Source organism: Diceros bicornis, chromosome 28 (assembly GCF_020826845.1).
Source record: "Diceros bicornis minor isolate mBicDic1 chromosome 28, mDicBic1.mat.cur, whole genome shotgun sequence".
NCBI classification, from domain to species: domain Eukaryota; kingdom Metazoa; phylum Chordata; class Mammalia; order Perissodactyla; family Rhinocerotidae; genus Diceros; species Diceros bicornis.
Genome location: NC_080767.1, coordinates 33,559,530 through 33,580,068, shown reverse-complemented (window position 1 = coordinate 33,580,068; position 20,539 = coordinate 33,559,530). Strand labels below are relative to the sequence as shown.

Sequence of the window (20,539 nt, the reverse complement as noted above, 5' to 3'; positions counted from 1 at the left end):
GCGGCTGTGTGACTATGTTTGTGACCTCCTCTTGGAAGAGTCAAATGTCCAGCCAGTATCAACACCAGTAACAGTGTGTGGAGACATACACGGACAGGTAAAATTTCATGAGCAGATTTTTAGTTTTTTTTACTATCTACAGTACATGTGTGTTTCCACTTGTGCTGCAAAATATTAAAAAAAAAAAAAACCAGCTGATGGTTGGCTAGGTTGCCTCAGTCTGCGTGACAGTAATGATTCCTGGTTACTGTTACAGTGAAGAAAAGTAGTGGTCAAATTATTCATGAAGTTTGTTGTAATTATAAAGTGAATAGAATGCAGCATTATTGCTCTGTGGAAGGGGGGAGATATAAAACACAACATGGACTGCTATTAGTTATTATGATTAGTAGGAGATGCTTTGGTTTTAGACACTAATTTTTTATTCATTCTATTCATTTCTATTCTATTCACTCTTGTCATATTTTGTTGAAAATTTATCATTTCCTTAGCAAGAAGGAGAACAAAAGTTAGCAAAAGTTCAGAAAGATAAAGTCATTGGTGCATGATTTCACAGCAAGTCACTGCTATAATGGGATGAGAAAGGTTTAGTTCATTTTTTCATCTGCTAGGTTTTTGTTGGTTTGTTTTTAAGAATTTCAGAGCAGTGACAGGAGGGGCACACCTCATCTTTAGATGCTTACTATGAGTGTTTAGCTTAGTTGGAAACCTTCTGTGTATTTGTAGAGTTTTTTTAACAGGGAAATGAAAGCTGAATAGAACACTCATAGCCTGCTGTATGCATTCAGTGGAGTTACAGCTATAAGACATATATTACATTGTGGATAATATAGTATTTATGAATGCCAAGAGGACTTACTATCTTCTGTGCAATTTCCCTGCCTTAAATATGACTGCCTAAAGGAGCAGAAATGTGTGTAAATTGGTTGTGATTGGGGGTTGCTCCATGAGTAAACTCCTATTTTGACTACTTAGAAGGCTCTTTTCTTTTTGGTTTCTCAATCTGTCCTCTGGATGGTTGAGGTTATAATAAATCTGACGTCTGTATATTATCAGCTTCTAAATAGAGGCCCCATTATATCTTCTTTGATCTGTTGACATCCTAGTTCTCTAGAGTAGACTTTAGGAGTGAATTTCTTAAAATTTCCATGTAACTTCTCTCAAAAAGTATAATAAACATTTGTATTTTGCTAACATAAAGGGTATTAATATCAGTAGTGCCTTAACACATTCCTAAAAGCTGGAATAAACCAAGTAATGTTTTCCCCTGGTTATAATATTAAAATTGAGGGGTTACCTGCATTATCAAGGACTTTTCATTATATGAATTATGGCCATGATCAAAAGTTAGGAAGTTAGAGACAGCTTGAAACTACTAAAATTAAAATCATAAAATTGTACTTGTATATTATGTATACCTTCAGTCAAATGTACAATTCTTGCTAACATTTATCTTGTCTTTTGAGGTTAACAAAGTGCTTTTTCATATATTCTGTGTCAGATTTTTTCAAGAGTCCTGTGAGATTGGATCATTTTGTAGAGAAGGAAACTAAGCCTGAAAGATTGAAGAATTAGCCCAAACTTGCATGGCTACCAAGGGACAGAGGTCACATTTGAATTCACTTGGGTGCCTGGTAGCCCATGTTGTTTTAAGAATGCTGCCAATGGGCCGGCCCCATGGCTTAGCGGTTAAGTGCGTGCCCTCCGCTGCTGGTGGCCCGGGTTCGGATCCCGGGCACGCACTGACGCACCCCTTCTCTGGCCATGCTGAGGCCGCGTCCCACATACAACAACTAGAAGGATGTGCAGCTATGACATACAACTATCTACTGGGGCTTTGGGGGAAAAATAAATAAATAAATAAAATCATTAAAAAAAAAAAAAAAAAGAATGCTACCAAACTGAACATTGTTTCTTCTGTACTTGACCCTTTAAAACAATTGCTAATCAAAAGCATGGAACTTGAGGAGCTTCTAAACGTCTGCCGACTGATTAAATCAAATGTAAGATGTATCCTTTGGGACTTGTACAGTTGTCTTCCCCTTGAGCCAGTTCTAGAATTGCAGGATTGGATTGAGTATAAATAAACATGTTGGCAAACATATAGTGCTGAGAAGCATTGAGGTAGTGTAATCTAATGAGGAGATTGTAGACTTTAGTGTCAGACAGAACTTGGGTTAAGTCCTGGCTTGGCTACATCCTAGCTGTTTAAGAAGCCCCTTCAGCTAGCTCACAAGTTCTTGAAGTATGGCCTGTGGACCCTTGAGGGTCTTTAGGGTGGTACAAAATCAATTAGGGTAAATCTGCTGGTGCCTCAGCACGAATCAAGGGAGTGGCACCAGACTGTGCTGGTTGTCATTGTATTCTTCACCAGCAGGCATGCACAGTAAAATAAAATGCCAGGATCCACTTAAGAATGTCCTTGATGAAGTAGTAATATTGATCGGCACTCTCAGCTCTTGAGTAGATACATCTTTGGGATAGTCCATGTGATGATGTAGGACGTATGCATAAAGCACACCTGCTACATACCAAAAGAAAGATGGTTTGCTCGAGGAAGAGTACTTGTGCGGTTCTTTGCAGCATGAGCTGAAGTAGCCTCTTTTTTTATGGAACACTCTTTTTACTTGAGAGAATGAATGACAAACTGTGGGTATTTGGCAACCATTTTTGCAAAAGTGAGGAAAGTGAGCCAGTCACTTCAAGGAAAACAATGACAGTATTTGTTGCCAGTGACAAAATTTGAGTTTTCAAATAAAAAATTGGAACTTTAGAAAAATCAAGTCTGCTACCACGAGGCTAACAGTTTCTGATACTTAAAGACTTTTTTGATGAGATGAGTGGTGATATTAATGAATATAGTTTTTTGATGAGATATAATGAAATGTCATTTTCATTTTCCAAATGACCAGTCTGTTATCCACTCGATGTGTTAGACCAATCTATCAGAGTATGATAAGACCCGTTGCCGAATTTTGATGTGCAGTTAGTAGTAGCAAATAGCCTAGGTGTGTAGTAGGCTATCCCATCTAGGTTTGTGTAAGTATACTCTATGATGTTCACACAACTACAGAATCGCCTAATGGCACATTTCTCAGAATGTATTCCGTCGTTAAGCAGCGCAGGACTGTATCTATATGGATACACATGCTGTCAGTGTATATATACACACATATATATATGTGTGTTATTCTGGCTTAGTAATTTCACTTCTTTGACTATGTCGTAAAGGCAAAAAAAAAAAATCAAATGCGGTATAAATATATAGAAAATGTGTTACAACATCATTTATAATAACAAAAGAAACAACCTTCATGACTAGCATAAGGGAATATTTTAATAAACTATATCTATCAACTCAATGACCTGGACCTTATGCAGTCATGAATAATGATTATGATGGAAACTGTCTAGCAAAATGGAAAAATGATTAGGGGAAAGAATAGAACACAAAACTGTACCTATAATATAACTACACAGTTTTACTATGTAAAACTGGGTATGTATACACACAAAGTTAGGAAGGGAACATTAAAAAGTTTTATGAAACCATTGCTTTTACAAAAGTGTGGTGGAAGAGTGAGCATCCTTAAACTTCTCTACTGCTGTTTATAGAAATATGTTCTTGAACAAAAGCTTTATAAGTTTCCATTTACCCCTTATACATTTAGTAGATGATCAAATATTATGCTTCAGGGACGCATAGTTCATACTCCATATTGGTAGTTTTCTCCAGAGTCTTCAATATAATAAACATTTACTGAGAACATGTCCAGAAAATTAACCTTGTCCTACTTTACTGGAAGCCTGCCTCATCATTTCACAAATAATTTCTGCCATCTATTGTATGTTTTTCATATCACAGACACTCTGTAAATGTTCTCATTTTAAAAGAAAACCAATCCTGAGAAGTGGATTTTATTCCATCATTAGAGGCAAGGAAACAGTTGGCTAGCTCAGTGGTTTTTAAACTTTTTGATTTCAGGACCTGTTCATAGTCTTAAAAATTAGAAGTCCCCTCAAAGTTTTTATCTGTATGGGTTGTATCAATCAGTATTTACCATATTAGAAATTAAAACTGATCATTTTTTAAATGTTTAAATTCATTTTAAAAATAAATAATAACTCTTTAAATAGTAACACACATATATATTTTTTTTTGCTGAGGAACATTCACCCTGAGCTAACATCTGTTGCCAATCTTCCTCTTTTTTTTTTTGGCTTGAGAAAGATTAGCCCTGAGCTGACATCTGTGCCAGTCTTCCTCTATTTTGTATGTGGGTTGCTGCCACAGCATGGCCGCTGACGAGTGGTGTAGGTCTGAGCCTGGGAACCAAACCTGGGCTGCCGAAGCAGAGCGTGCTGAACTTAACCTCTACGCCTTGGGGCCAGCCCCAACATACATGTATTTTTAACGAAAAATAAACTGTGTTTTCCAAAACAAAACAAAACAAATTTAATGAGAAGAGTGGCATTGTTTTACGTTTTTGCAAATTTCTTTAATGTCTGGCTAAATAGAACATGGCTGGATTCTCATAACCTGCCTCTGCATTCAATCTGTTGGGATATGCTGATTCAAGTATATGAAGACAATCCAGCTTCACACAGATGTGTGTTACAAAAGGAGGGAATATTTTAATAATTTTTAGAGATAATGGTGCATATTCTTTTTTAATACTGTACCAATTACAACTAATAATTTCCTACACATTTATCTTTTACAGTTGAAAGTAAAATTACTACTTAAATTTCTGACACTTAAAACAGTATAGGAATCTTAGTCATAGTGAGCAAAACTGAAATTGAAGTGTTAACTACTAAAAGAAATAAAGCACTACCCTTCATAACAATGTTTCCTAAGTCTGAAGACTTGTTACTTGCTTAGATTAAAAAAAAAACTTTAGAAAGTTTAAAATAAAATTTTCCTATCTTCTTAAAATTAGCAAGTAAATAATTGAAACAAATGTTCAGTCTCAATTGAATGGTAGACTAGTATTTGTTTAAAATATTTGCTGTCCATTTCTACTGGAGTCTCTTCCTTTGAAAGGAGTATACTTGCTACTTCCTACCCCGCACATGTATATATGATGTGTGTATATGTATCATATGTCATTTATTGATATATATATTTTATATATATTTACACATACACCAAGTATGAGCAATAAAAAAGTATCTATATAGTATTATGGTCAATTCCTTTCATCCAAAATCCCTTTTCAGAAAAACTGTTTTCTTTAGGATAATCTGGTTGACTGAAGTTACCAAATGCACAATTTGTCAATTACCAATTTTCATTCAAATAGAATATGATGAAATATACAGTTCTTTTTTACTGATTATCAAGAAGACAGTCCACAGCTGTGGAGCCTAAGGGTAGGGTACACATCTCCAACAGTAGAGTGTAGGAAGTGGGTTGATCTGCTCTTCATGACACTATAAAGTATCATGTGAATTCATTCTTTGAAAGAAATCCTAATCCACTTGTTTCCTTGTCTATTATCTCGTTAAAATAGCTGCTGAGGGGCTGACCCCGTGATGCAAGCGGTTAAGTGCGCACGCTCCACTGCGGTGGCCTGGGGTTCGCCGGTTCAGATCCCTGGCGCGCACCGAGGCACCGCTTGTTAAGCCATGCTGTGGCGGCGTCCCATATAAAGTAGAAGAAGATGGGCACGTATGTTAGCCTAGGGCCAGTCTTCCTCAGCAAAAAGAGGAGGATTGGCATCAGATGTTAGCTCAGGGCTGGTCTTCCTCACAAAAAATAAATAAATAAAAAAAAGATGCTGAATATGGGATGAGGTGGTTAGGTTAGCCTATTGACAAGTTAGGTAACTGAAAAATTAAATGATTTCAGATTCTCAAGTGATAGATGGGGAGATGTAGGAAAGAAATTGGAGAGGTGGGCCTATAACATGGATGACCTAGGAGTGACATTAATGGTAACTGTGAGCTTTATTTTAGCACCTTTTTTTAGGCTTGAATGCTGTGTGCTTGGCAGTTTTGCTTACACTTTATTTCCTTTTATAAATGTAAATATTTGAAGGCTTCTTAATTAACTGCTTCTTTACACATTTTGCTTTCAGTTTTATTGTCTTACTCCACAGGACTTTGTAATCAGCGTATATTGTCTCTCTTTTATAGTTTTATGACCTCTGTGAACTATTCAGAACTGGAGGTCAGGTTCCTGACACAAACTACATATTTATGGTATGTAAACACCAGTGATATCAAGTACTTACTTAGTATGGAAAGGATCTAACTCATTACATGTAAATTACATAATAATTTCATTGTCGTGTGACAGTCACTTAATATATGAAGAGGTGGTTCTATACTTTTCTACATTTTGCTGTGTGCTCTAGTTGAGAATACTTGCTTTAGTAAACTGCTGTATATAGAACTGGGTTGTAGCCCTTGGTAATGGTTGTGCAGAAAAATAGCCCAGAAGACAGGTTTAAGGCATAAATCTTCAGTATACTGTTATTTTATCAGACTTTTCTTGGGCATTCATTTTCATCTGTCATTAATCTGTGATTGATGAATATATACACATTTGCTATTAAGGTGGATGGTTACTTTCCTTTTGGAATGTCATGTTACTGTTGAACTTTTTTCTGAATCCTTCTGTCATGTTCCTTGCTTCTGCAAGTCTCTGGGTCACTTTCCTATTCTTTTAGCTATTTTCCTATTGGTCTAATATTGGCCCAAGTAAAACATTAATGGGAAGTATAGTCTGTTATCATATGCAGTTGTTAAATACAAAGCTGAACCTAGAACACTGTACAATTATGGTGTTTGTTTTTACAAAAACCTATTTTCTCCAAATTGGCAGTTCTTCTGATATAGTTAAAATGGTTTTTGAAATTCATTTAAAAAATTTTGATTCACACATGACCTTTTAGAAGCATCTATTAATATAGGTAACAGAGAACTGAAACAAAATGGTGGTTTTGCAGTGAAAACCCCAAGAGCATTGCACTGCAGGTTCCTGTAGGCCTCCTGAATCATAAGACTAGCACAGATATTTAGTACCAACAGCTTATTTACTTCCATTTGAATTTTTTGTTATAACCCAATTTCCAAATAATTCAGTGTGCAACTCTTCATTTTTGTTATTTTGGGCTGTCTGTCTGAGTTTGCACTTTGGTATAATTTAAAAAATACATTGTTGCTATTGTATTGTTTGTAACTGTAAACTTTTGCTTTACAGGGTGATTTTGTAGACAGAGGTTACTATAGTTTGGAAACCTTCACTTATCTTCTTGCACTAAAGGCTAAATGGCCTGATCGTATTACACTTTTGCGAGGAAATCATGAAAGTAGACAGATAACACAGGTCTATGGATTTTATGGTAAGATCTTCTGTTTCTCTGATTCTGAACATTTTCCTTTCCTCTTTGGGAAAAAGCCACACAAGTCGTACATGTGTGTTATAGTAAAATTAGAAAATACAGGTAATCTTTTTCCATTTTCTCACCCTTTACCTCCCCCTCTTCCCCCAATCAATTGAAAATCTTACCATGGAGAGAGAACCATTCTTAACTTTTTGGTGTACATCTTTCTAGATCAGTGCCTCAAAGTGTAGTCCTCAGTTTACCTCACTGGAATAACCTGAGGTGCTTGTTAAAAATGTAGGTTGCTGGGGCCCACTGCAGACCTTTTGGGGTGGGACCCTAGAATCTGTTGAAGGTGAATGTTCTGCACCCTCAAGTTTGAGAACCTATTCTATATATATGTATATATGTGTGTGTACTTGTGTGTGTGCGTTTGTATACATACGTGTGTGCACACACACCACACTAAAGTGGGATTGTACCTGCCTTTTTTTACTTAATATTTTGACTAGCTTTTTTACTTCATCGGTATTATTTTTATAGCTGCATTGTATTATACTCTATGGATGTACTATAATTGATTTAACCAGTCCATTTAACATTGGATGTTTGGGTTGTTTTTAAGTTGCTATTATACACATAGCTGAATGAATATCCTTTTGCATGTGTATGATGTTTTATATATATATATATATCTGCTTGGTATATATGATATCCCACAGACATATGAATATCCTCTTACATATGTATATGTATATTCATATATATATGTATATATATATGTATATATATGAATATACATATATATATTCTTCATGTTATATGTACATATCTGTGTGCCTGCTGCAGAGAATGCCAGGACCTCAGGGGTCAGAAACAGAACAGCCATGAAAAGCAAAATGGCTGCTTCTATAAAACTTTTATGTGGTTGAAAGTTTTAAAAAATAAGGTTGGGAAGCTCTTTGAAGGAAGTAGACAACAGAACTGTTGAGATTATTAATATGAATTTTCATGGAGCACAATTAAGGCAAATATTGAAAGATTTGAAAGTATTAATGTCATAACCGTTTAGTTTTAGATTTTATATTTTGAATTATCATCTGTCGTTATAAAGATAAGCTAAACTCTCTTACTCTTCAAGTTGTCAGCCATTATTAATTATTAAATTGAGAAATTTTAATAATTGTTTATATTACTTGGTTATTAATAATTGAGAAGTTAGATGGCTAACATTTGTCTCCTTTCTCTAAGTTACTTCTGATTTTCATTCACAAAATACCAAATACCATTTGAAATAAAAGTTTTTGCTTGTTTTATAAAATAATCAATATTTTGCATAATACATATTTTAGTGTTAACTCAGTGAAAGCAACTAGCTCCAGCTGTCTTAAGATGGATATTATACATGTAATTACACTGCAGAATTTGACCAACATTTGTCAGTGAAGAGCAAAAGGGATAAAAGAGGGAGAGGAAGGAAGACATTTTAATCAAAATGCCTTAACTGAAGAAAATTACAACAGCACAACATCTAGTATTGAATTTTCCTGTTCCCAAAGCTGTGCTCATGTATCATTTTGTTTAATAAGAGGAAGCCCACCAGCTCCTCAGAAGGGAGATAATTTTGGTCATCAGGGAACTTAACATTGATTTTAAAGTAGTAAAAATGTTCATATATAGCTATTAATTATATTGGGCCTTCAGTTCACACAGATAAACATATCCTGAGCAATTATTATGAACGAAGGTGCTTTGCATATGTGTGAAGGTGAAAAATACAAGATTCCTGCCTGCAAACTGAGCTCAGTGTTAGAACTCTCTCATGGCAGGTTTAAATAAGGATCCTTTTCACATAGAGATGTAATTTAGAAAATCATGAGGATTGACCATACCCCATTGTCTTCTATCCTATATCACTTTCAGCTGTACTTAGGGCAATAGTCAGTTTTTTTCAAAATTAAGAAAGAAGCCAAGGAGCAGAATTTCCATGGTATTAATTGAAAGAAGAATTAATACCTATTAATTAGGTATTAATAAGTGTACCCTGTTGACTATAGTAGATAGCAGAGGGAGTGTTCAACTGGAAATATGTAAGAACCTGATTGGCAGTCTCTTGTCACTCGTGACTATAGGTGTACTTACTGGAGCTCAAGTATTTAGTTGCACAATTTGCAGAAAATCTCAGAAGAGACAACCTAGTTCTGAGAAATGTTGAGATAGGAATTACCCATGCTCCTGTAATTAAGCGTCCTCTAATTTGTTTGATTATCCTGCTAGAATAAGGAATTAAATTACTAAATACATTAAATAAATTACTCTGTTTAATAGAATTTCCCAGTATTAATAACATAGTAGACAAAAGCATTTGCTTTGGGGTATGTGAAATTACTATTTAACTCTTCATGATCATAGCATTTGGACCAATAATTTCAGCTACTTCTTAGGGCCACTTCTACAGTGAACAGCAGGACCACATTCTTCTAGTTAAATCCTGGTCTCCTGGCTCTACATGGTAGGACCTACCAGGGCTAAATATGTGTCATAACTTGGTCTCCTAGTTTTAGCTGAATTTCTGTTGTCCTAGTGTTGATGTATTCTTTATTTTTATCGACAGATTCAGAACTTCATTAATGAGAACTGTTCTGTTTCTTTCATAGATGAATGCCAAACCAAATATGGAAATGCTAATGCTTGGAGATACTGTACCAAAGTTTTTGACATGCTCACAGTAGCAGCTGTAAGTTTATATAAATCTTTTTAAAACCTCAAGTATTTTCCTGCCAATACACTTTGCATATCTTTATCTAATTGCTATCTCAGTTATATTGATATAATTAGCATTCATTGATGAATTTAGATATGACTGAGTTTATTATTATACGTTTAACTCTTTCTTATCCTTTTTTTTTGCTAGTTAATAGATGAGCAGATTTTGTGTGTTCATGGTGGTTTATCTCCTGATATCAAAACACTGGATCAAATTCGAACCATTGAACGGAATCAGGAAATTCCTCATAAAGGAGCATTCTGTGATCTGGTTTGGTCAGATCCTGAAGATGTGGATACTTGGGCAATCAGTCCCCGAGGAGCAGGTTGGCTTTTTGGCGCAAAGGTCACAAATGAGGTAAAGCCAACGTTTTCGGAAAAGTGGTTTGCTGGTTGCTAATGGCCAATGTTAAGAACTATGCTGGCTATGGATAACAGACTTCTAGTCTAGTTTGCGCGAACTCTGGTGGCTATGGATATCAAATCTCTTGTCTAGTTTATCGTATATGTCTTTCTTTAATGGTTAAATGAGATCACATAATGAAAGCACCTCCTTCAGCATCCACTTGGTAATATGTGTAAAACAAATGTTTCTTTTCTTTCAAATATTGCAGTTAACTAATGAGATAGCAAGGGCAAGAGAAGCAACTTTTTTGGTATATAGATATTTTTAATTGGGATACAATTGACATATAACATTGTATTAGTTTTAGGTGTACAATGTAGTGATTTGATATATGTATATATTGTGAATGAATAGGCAACTTTTTGAGGTTCAACTATTTTCAATTAAAAAATACACACACGCACACACATACACATACATACACACTCACACTTAGGGATAAGCTTATACTGGGAAGTAATCTAGCATAATGGAGTCAGAGAGCAAGGTTCAGCATAACTGAGGTAAGTTATTTATCCTGAATGAACCTCTGTTTCCTTAAGTTGTAAAAGAAGGATAAGAAATCTCTTCCAGAATTTTTGCAGGAACTATATAAACCCTCAGTAAATAATAGTTATTGATAGCAATATATTTATTATTAAACCATAAAAAACTTTGTCTTATATCTGATAGTACTTAAGGATGCTTTTCTTTAGAAACTTCTAATTATGTGACTGTATGATTTCTCTAACTGTATAATAGACTCAGGCTGAAGCAGCTCTATTTGCCTATAACTTATTGAAAGTATTGGGGATAACTGTAGAATTGGTTCTGTAATCATGAGAACTTTGGTAGTAACAGGATTTATACTTTATTATTTTCTTATGTATGTAGATTAAAAAAAAAATGTGCTGGATACTTAACAAAACCTTTCTAAATTGCAGTTTGTTCATATCAACAACTTAAAACTCATCTGCAGAGCACACCAACTAGTGCATGAAGGCTATAAATTTATGTTTGATGAGAAGCTGGTAACAGTATGGTCTGCTCCTAATTACTGCTATCGTTGTGGAAATATTGCTTCGATCATGGTCTTCAAAGATGTAAATACAAGAGAACCAAAGTTATTCCGGGCAGTTCCAGATTCAGAACGTGTTATTCCTCCCAGAACGACGACACCGTATTTCCTTTGAGGCCTTCGCCCATCCTGCTGACCCATTTTTTTGCCCTCTTCTTACCCCAACTTTTGTGTATTACCGTCTACAATATACTTTTTATTGAGCACTTTGCTGCTGAAATGCTGCCTCTTGCCTTTTTTTTAATTTTAAATTATCTAAATTTATTGTTTGTTATGGTGTCTATAGCAATGTTTTTCTATCAGTTTTCTCCCCCGTCTCATCCCCACCTTGGACTCATTTGAGAAGACTTGAGAAATGTCTTAATACTCACACTGCTGCATGTAGCTCTTGCTTATTTACTGGTCTGAGGGAAACAGAAAGTGTTTCCTTTTTTTAAAAAGCCAATTGACAGAACAGACTACACTGAAATACTTCTCCTTTTGTATCATTCAGCCTTTTGTTTTAGTTTGGTAAGTTTTAAGAAATTTCAGCAGCAAAGTTGTTATTCAATGGGCACGATGGACTGCAAATGCCTCGAGTTATGTATACCTGTCCCAGCTGTAAACTTCATTGTCCTTTGTTGGATATTTTAAGTGGATATAAAATAAATTGGTCTAAAGGGCTGCCCTCCTTGTTGTGTTTTTAAATTTTGGTTAAAAACTGCTACAGCTTATGACTTTGTACGTTAAGATAATTGTATTGATCTTTTTTCAGATTCCTTGTATTTTTTAATAAAATAATCTTAAATAAAACCCAGGTAGGTTAAAGTGTTAGAAATTTTAAACAATTTACATTGTTAGCTTAAAGTTATTCTTTTTTTCCTAATCAGAGTTCTTGACCCTTTGGTTATTGAGTTTAAAACTTCAACTTAAATTCAATACTATTTATTTAAAAAAAATCACTAAACTGTGCCTAAAGAACATAACTGCCATATTAATGTTTTGATTTATATTCTCTATAGTAATAGAAAAACATTTAATACTTGTAATGCTGATGTAGTCATTTGATACCAGTTGAGTAGAATGTGATCAATCAATCCAGTTTACAACCTGTCATGAGTATCATTAAGTAAAATCTGTGTACTTTTTAATAGGAATCATTCTTCTTTTGCTGTAACACTTGACCTTAACTTTTAGAAAGTGTTCATTTTTTAACTGCAACTGGAAAGGTTTAAAAGTCAGGACTCTTGTATTTGTGAACTGTAATCTGAAGCAGATTTTAAAAAGTGTAGGAAGAAACAAATTGTCCTTTTTTGTACAGGTCTGTGATACCATGTTTTGGCTTTGTGTAAGTAATTTGAATATCCAAAGGGTTGTGATGATCAGTTCTTGATATGCAACTGTCCACTTAATAAGGACAAGTGTTCCAGTGTCTCTTATGACTGGAGTCATAAATGATGTTGGAATTTACCATTTTGTGAAATAGTTGGTATCCCTTTACTACTATAATTAATTTTTGTCATTCCAGGAACTCTTTGTGAAGCCAGCCAATTAATAAAGCACTTTAGCATCTGTTCAGGTAGTTTTGAAAACCAATTTTTCCCCTTCAGGATAAGAACTTCCAGGTTACCTAAAAATGCAATAAAAATCTTTATAGTCTAAGCTTCTTGGCACATAATTTTTCATCAGGGTTTTCTTTTATTAAATGAGCACAATACTATTTTGATGTTTTTGTTTTTTCCCCTCAACCACCCAGCCCCTTGTATAGTTTTTAATTGTATAGCTGTGTGAAAGAAGTGGCTGCACACACTTGAACTGTTGGGTCAGTAGCTTTGTGTTACTGCCCTGACCCCAGTGTAATTCAGGGGGAAAGATACTTTTTATGTTACAGGGATATGTAGCTATGTATTTTACTAATTGTGAAACACTGGAAATTAATGATGCAGACAACTTGGTGTGGTCTTTAAACAGCTCTCTGCAGTATTTTTTTCTGTTACCATAAATTGTATTTAAGTGCTTGCTCTCCACTGCTTTTAAGTTGTATGAATAGACTGGTAACCCTCAGCCCTCCCTTCCCATTTGACACTCCTTAGCTTAGATTGCTGTAGTTTTAGTTATCCCTGTAATGTGACTTTTAAGTCATGGTGTACTGCATTTGTTTGTCACTAGTTGGGCATGTGTCAATAATATTCTGTCCATTCCTTAACTGCCATCTCTGTTTTGCCTGATTTTTTCTCTTCAACTGAATAACGGCTCTTTGCATGAAAAAAAAATAGTTTTTATTATTAGACATGTAAAGGGAAGAAAGAGTGAATGTATTGGACTTTGTAAGCCTAAAAGGACTATTTGGATCCCTCTAATAAAAAAGGGCTATGTACTATATAGAAAAATCATGTGGTGGAAGATACTTTCAAGTCATAGGTTTGTAGGAAGGAGGATCTGTTACTCCCTGTATCTAGGCTGAATGTAAAATCCCTTATGTTGTACTACTGGGGGTAATAACTATTTTTATTTGCCTATGATATATACTTGGTTTCTAATAAAGTGTCCTAGGGTATAGTGAGAACTGTCTACTTTTAATTGCCAGTCACTCCCTTTCTTCATTTGCTTGATATGCTCTTGGCTAGCTTTTTATAGGTTAATGCTTTTTCCTGAAAAATCTCACCACTTTAAATGTGTTCATTTGGGTGTGATCCTAAAAAGCCTGGATCAAGAGCACATCTAATATGCAACCTGCATCAGCTCCTACTCTGGAGGTCTAGAACTGTTGGAAGATTTTGACGTCTTAAACCCTGCATTTTGCTTTTGAACCAAGGTTTGAAATATTGTTCATTGCATTAAGATTTGTGTGTTTTGCTTTGTAAGCCCAGCACCAGGTTTTGGGAAATGCCTGCATTGTGAAAGCAAATCTGAACTCTTTCTGAGCCTCTTTCATTGTCAGAAATAGAATTGCTTTCCATCAGCCTCCAGAAAAGTGTGTATCTGGAGTCGAAGAGACTTAACAGCAAGAATCCAGATTTTTAAATGTGATTGTTTTTTAAATGCTAATGTTTGTAAAGCACCTTCAGTTCTTTGGATGAAAGGTGCTATATTCTCTCAGTGTAAATTAATAAAAAGATTATAGGAAGTTTGTCAAAAATTTTATCTAGTGCATAGTCTCTAGCATGTCCCGACAAGAAGTTAGCGTTTTATATAACACGATTTAAATTAAAAAATGCTTATACCTTCACTTGGTTGCTTGACTAGTAAACAAAAGTGAAACTTTTTCTTGTTCTGCATTTGACTCTGAGCTAAGTCTTCCAGTTCTTTAAAGGCAATGTTCATTGTTGTGTCCTGGATCCAGTGCCCAGAACCATGCTTCAGGAGATTGTCACAGCTCTTTCAACTGAGTCTTTTACAGTGTGTGGTCATGCTGACAAAATATATGGTCATAAAAAACCAAAAAGAAGCATTTGGAAAGTCCCCTAGCATGATGCCAAACACAGTAGATGCTTGGGGGAAGATTGGTTCCTTATTCTCCTCTGATTAGTTTTCTATTTCCTTGTCAGTCACTTGGTGGATGTGTGCCTTTCTTACCCTCACGCGAGTTAAGCTTATGCTGGCTTGGATCATTCAAATGTTTTCTTAATTCAAAAATGCATGAAATTTATGAAGATTTTTTTGTGTGTGTCAACAAAATTACTTGTTACATAAGTATATTCCACTCAATCCCTGGGCACCCACTATTTTTCTCACCACTCTGCTTTTGTGTATAAATGTTAATGGGATATAAAAGGTTGCATGGAGGCATTATGGAATAGTGGAAGAATATAGGCTTTGGGATCAAAGCCTTTGGGTAAAAAACCTAGCTCTGCCAGGCAGTAATAGCAGTTAACCTGTATTGAACACACTTAGCTAAATGCTGTCCATGCCCTATTTTGTGGTACCCTTACTATGGCTCTATGAATATATTACCTCTTTTCTTTTTTTTCCTTCAGATGAGGAAACAGGCTTAGAGAGGATAGGTAACTTGCCCAAGGTTGCACAGGAGAGCTGGAACTTGAACCCCTGTAGGGCATGCTAGACTACATCTTAAGCCATCTTAAGCAATATTGGTTATTGTAGCTGTGTGACCCTGAGCAAGTTGGGTTCTCTGAATCTTAAAATTCTGTGTTTAAAATGAGAATACCATACAGGGTTGATATCAGGGTTAAAAATAGCACACAAAGTGCCCAGTCCCTGGCCCAAAGCTGCCATTTATTAAGTGCCCCCTTTCATATACCATTGGCCCAAATTCATTGTAGTTAGGAAGTAAGATAATCCAAAGCAATATATAATTGCTGACATACGGAACGTACAACAGATTTGGAGAAGGAAATGTTGGATGTAGGATGGAGTAATTGGGGAGGGCTTAAAAGAGGAACTGTGAATTAAACGTGGACTGGAATGATGGGATGTGCGTTTCTTATATAGTAAAAGCACAGAAGCAGAGATTACTACAACTTGGACCTAACACGAAGATGTGACTTGAGGGTACTTCCTGGGAAGGCACAAGAAATGAATACCTGCAGCTCTGTTGACAGTATCTACCATGTCTCGGAGAGACGCTGGCCAAAAATGATAGACCTTGAAAACCAGGCAGAGGATTTTAATCCATATTTTAAGAAACGTAATGAGTGATATTTTGCCATTAGTCTGCTAGTGAGTTGCTCCTCCTCACCAGGACTCCTACCCCAACTCCCCCAGTATTGTCTGATATTATTCAGAAGTTCTTTTTTCTGTCTGGCTTGGTGATTATAAGGGGGGATACTGCTGATTGGGATTGAAGTGGTTTGTGGTTCTGTGATTTTCAGATTACATAAAATATTAATTTGGGAAACCAACAGATGTTTGACAACATTTTTTTCCTTGTCAAAGCCATTTAAAAAATCTCACTACAATTTACTATCATTATTTCATAAAAGGAAGAGCATTTTTAACATCAAAGATGTAAAAAGAGCCATCTCAGAATAAAGGACAGCCCTTTACACCAAATAAACTTGGTTTTGTGAAAAACTATTGTATCCTCATTTTTGCCATTTGCGAAGATTGGTGAGAGATTTGTCCTCAACCTGTCAGTGTGTACTACTGTAAGCTGTCACATTATTGCTGCATAAAAATGTGTTCTAATAAAATGGGAGTAGCATAAGAGAAAGTTATATGCCTTCTCCCAGCTCCAAATATCTGCCAAGGATTTATCAAACAAAAACTGTACACAAGGAATCTAGAGAGGCTGAAGAGGATACCACATTAAAGGAAGAATTTTATACTATGTTAATGAGCCATGTCTTATTTTCAAGGATGTCCTTGTCAAAGTAGAAGAGGAAAGGTAACTGATATTGTGCGTATGTGTTGGTAGTCTTGCATGCTTAGGTCTGTCAACAAAGATGCAGTGAAATTTAATTGATTAACTCGCGTAGAACTTAGAATCATCTGCAGTATCATAGAACGGTTAGCACACACGGGCATCAGTTCTATTCAGGCCTTTCAAAATAGAACACATTGCGTTTAGTTAAAACATCAATTGTATTTGCGGTGTTGATTTTTCTTTCATGGTAATTTTTAAAATCCCGTGCTTTCTTAGAAGCCTGCACTCGGGCTTGTGATCTTTTCTGCAGAGGACTGAGCATCTAAACCATGCTTTATTTTGGTAGATTCTTACAGTTTTCTGGCTGGATCCTTTAAGAGTATCTGTGAGACCATTTCAGTATGATGTAGAGAGAGGGACCGCAGGTGGTTCAAAACGAAGCTCGTTTTGGAGAGTTGCCTCAACTGTCGCACCTGCCAGAGGAGTTTGGGAAACTGCAGTGCTTGGCTTTTGGTCCTGGCGTGGTGCAGCGTTGGGGCTGCCCCCAGGTGTGTGGGATGCACGACGCAGAGCGAGCGGAACCTGCCGGCAGGTGTCTGGCGCCGGAGATGCAGTTTTTATTTTCCGGCGCACGGTGGCGCTTAAGTCTCCCCCGCCCAGCTAGCAGTCTCTAAGGCACCTCCGCTGCCACCTGCAGTCTCAACCAAACCTAGGTGGCGGGATGTGACGGCCCGAGCGTCCAATCGACCTCCAGGCTTTCGGCCACGCTAAGGCTCTAGCCAATGGGAGCCCAGGAGAGGCGCGGAGGAGGCGGGCCCCGCGGCAAGCCTTGCAGAGGCGCGAGGCCCTCCTCCCGCCCCTCCGCCTACTCCAGCCTCCGCCGCCTCAGCTTCCCGAGCGAGCCCTGCGGCCGCCGGAGCAGCTCCCGCGGCGGAGCAGGAGCCGGATGGTCAGAGGAGCCCGGCAGCCCCAGCAGCCGCGGAGTCGCCTGGCCCCCAGGTGGGGCGCGGGCTGAGTGGGCGTCGGGGTTCGCGGTGGGGCGGGGGCGCGGGAGCGGGCCCAGGGGCAGGGGCTTGGGGCCGCGGAGCATTCGGGGTGCCGAGACTGGAGGGGCGGGGGATTCAGACTGGGGGGGATTCGGGGGGCGCCTAGGGGCGGGGGAGCGGGCGGGGCGGCGATAGCATCTCGAGGCCGGGTGAGAGGGGCGTGTGAGGGAAGGGGCGCCCAGGGGTGAGGCTGGGGGCGCTGGGCCGGGAGGGGCAGGGCGCGCGCGCCCCGTGGAGGGGCCGTGGAATGCGGGGGGCGCGGGGCCTGGAGGGGCGGGGCTCGGAGCGGGTGGGCACAGGAAAGGGGAGGCCGGAGGGGCTTGCGGGGGTGACGAGGCAGACAATGAGTAGGTGGTGGGGGGTGGTTTTGGGGAGCTGGGCTGTGACGAATAGGAGCTGAGGATGGAGTGAGAGACCAGGAGGCAGAGCAGGGTTTGGGCTAAGCAGACATTAGGGGAACAGTAAGTCCCAGGATTGTTTGGTCTTGGTAAATAGGGGAAACAGGGCATAAGGCGTTTGTAAGGTCAGGTATGGACTTAGCCAGGTTGTAGTTCTAGAGGGTGGTATGAGGTTTTGACTGGCACAGTGGGCCCGGAGATGTGTTCTGGTGTGTTACTTTTAGTTACCATCTTATCTGTTTGGTCTGTAGACTGACGGGCACAGTGGAGAAACCACCTCGAAAACGGAAAAGCAGGTAAGGCAAAATGCCTTCCTATTTTGCTTCGTGTTTTTCCATTTGCTTGGCTACACCTATGCCATACTGCATAATTATACACTGTCACTAGGTGAAATTTTTTGTTTAGCTCCTTTCGTAATGAATATAACTATCTGCAAGATCTTTCGTTTGAGGACTTCAGAGTATCACCTGTACACTTCTTTTTTTTTGGGTATATAAGATTATATGGGAAAGAGACATGGATAATTGAGAAATCCTACTTTTTACTTGAGCCTTAATTTCAGCTTCTTTTCCACCAGCTCTGTTTAAAAAGCTAATGTTTATTGAACATCTACTATGTGCCAGGTACTATATGCAGGTGCTTTATGTGTATTATCTTCTGTAATCCTCTAAGCACCCCAAGGAGGTATGTACCGTTATCACTCTTTTGCAGAAGTGGGAGCTGAGGCAGAGAGGTCAAGTATTTACCCAGGATCACATCTAATAAATGATAGATTTATTTAAAAAAATTATTATCTATTATTGAATGGATTATCCATTATTAAAAAAAATGGATTTGAATCCAGGCAGTCTGACTCCAGAGCTTAAGCTCTTAACCATTATACTATAATGCCTCTAATAAATATAAAATTGAAAATAGGTTTTCTTATTGCTTTTTCTTTTTTTGTTGTACACCGATTCTAATAAACAGTTGAGCCACAGGAAAAGAGAAGCAAGGGGCTTATGTAGTCCGCAAACAAATGAATTATTCCTTGAGTAATGAAGAAGAACATATATCCGTTCCACAAACGTTTTTGAGCACATTCCAATTACTATGCTACTGCATAGCAATTCTGTGTAGTCATTAGAGGATTCCTTTTTCACAGATGTAGGCACTGGCCTAGGGAAAGTAAGCTACAGTTGTGAGGATGTGACCAGTAGGACTGCAGTTGTAGTTAATATTTGGTAAGTTATCCATGTTAGTACACAGAAAACGTCAACAGTAGGTAGATATGAAATGCTGATGTTGGAAATGCTAACAGCCAAAGTTCTTTGTCACTCTTGAGGCATGTGCCGTCCAATATGGTAGCCATATATGGCTGTCTAGCACTCGAAATGTGGCTAGCATGACCGAGGAACTGAATTTTTAATATTCTTAATTGTAATTAATTTAAATTTAAAAACATACTTAACTCATTGGAAAATGTGTAAGTAGGTTTGGAACAACTTGGGTGTGTGAATCTACTTTTTCATCTGTAAATTTTATTTATCTAAATACAGATCCAATATTACCAATGAAAATTTAATGTCCAAAATGAAGTGTACTCTAAGTATAAAATACACACCAGATTTCAGGTTAACACAAAAAATGAATGTAAAATTTCTCATTACTAATTTTTGTATTGATTACATGGTAAAATAATATTTTAGATATATTGAATAAAAATATTACTAAAATTATTTTCACTTTTTTCTTTTTACTTTTTCTGACAGCTACTAGAAAATTAAAAATTACATATATGGCTTGCATTATATTTCTTTCCAACAGCCCTTCTTTAATTGTCATTACACCACTGCCAGACTCTTGCAGTAGTTTCCTGACTGGGTTCCCTACCTTGAGTCTGTAGTTCATTCATCATACTGTGCAAATTGATCTTGTAATTCTTGTGCTTAAGATCCTTCTATGGTTCCATTACTTATGGAACATAATTCAGACTTTTTAGCCTAATCATAAAAAGAGACTGAGTTTATTTCACTTCTGCTTATCTTTCTAGCCACAGTTTAGTACTGTGGCCGTGGTAATTCTCAATAATGGACCTATTAAACGCCTAGTATTAAATGCTTTAACTTTCTGGTGAACCCTTCACGATGAATTAATGGCTGAATGTAGCTTCATGTTCTGCTTGCCATTTCCAGAACTCATGTTCTCTCTTTGCTTTGGAGTTTTACACATGATTTCTCTTTCTCTC

At 37.3% G+C, this 20,539-nt stretch overlaps 2 protein-coding genes across 4 annotated transcripts in view; both read left to right on the top strand.

The window, feature by feature from the left end:
- Positions 1-13,606, top strand: part of PPP6C (protein phosphatase 6 catalytic subunit) — a 32,488-nt gene extending 18,882 nt beyond the window's left edge. Inside the window, exons 2-7 of the mRNA XM_058524030.1 lie at positions 2-97; positions 6,142-6,207; positions 7,211-7,352; positions 9,992-10,071; positions 10,249-10,458; positions 11,430-13,606. Of these exons, the coding sequence (XP_058380013.1) occupies positions 2-97; positions 6,142-6,207; positions 7,211-7,352; positions 9,992-10,071; positions 10,249-10,458; positions 11,430-11,678 (843 nt within the window). The 3' untranslated portion in view covers positions 11,679-13,606. The remainder of the gene's footprint in view (position 1; positions 98-6,141; positions 6,208-7,210; positions 7,353-9,991; positions 10,072-10,248; positions 10,459-11,429) is intronic.
- Positions 13,607-17,757: 4,151 nt separating this feature from the next.
- SCAI (suppressor of cancer cell invasion) overlaps positions 17,758-20,539 on the top strand; it is a 138,195-nt gene continuing 135,413 nt past the window's right edge. For 2 of the 3 annotated variants that reach the window (XM_058524019.1, XM_058524018.1), the window contains exons 1-2: positions 17,758-17,867; positions 18,564-18,608. In XM_058524019.1, the coding sequence (XP_058380002.1) occupies positions 17,815-17,867; positions 18,564-18,608 (98 nt within the window). In that variant the 5' untranslated portion in view covers positions 17,758-17,814. Of the gene's footprint in view, positions 17,868-18,563; positions 18,609-20,539 lie in introns of those variants that run through there. The other variant, XM_058524020.1, reaches the window with a different exon arrangement.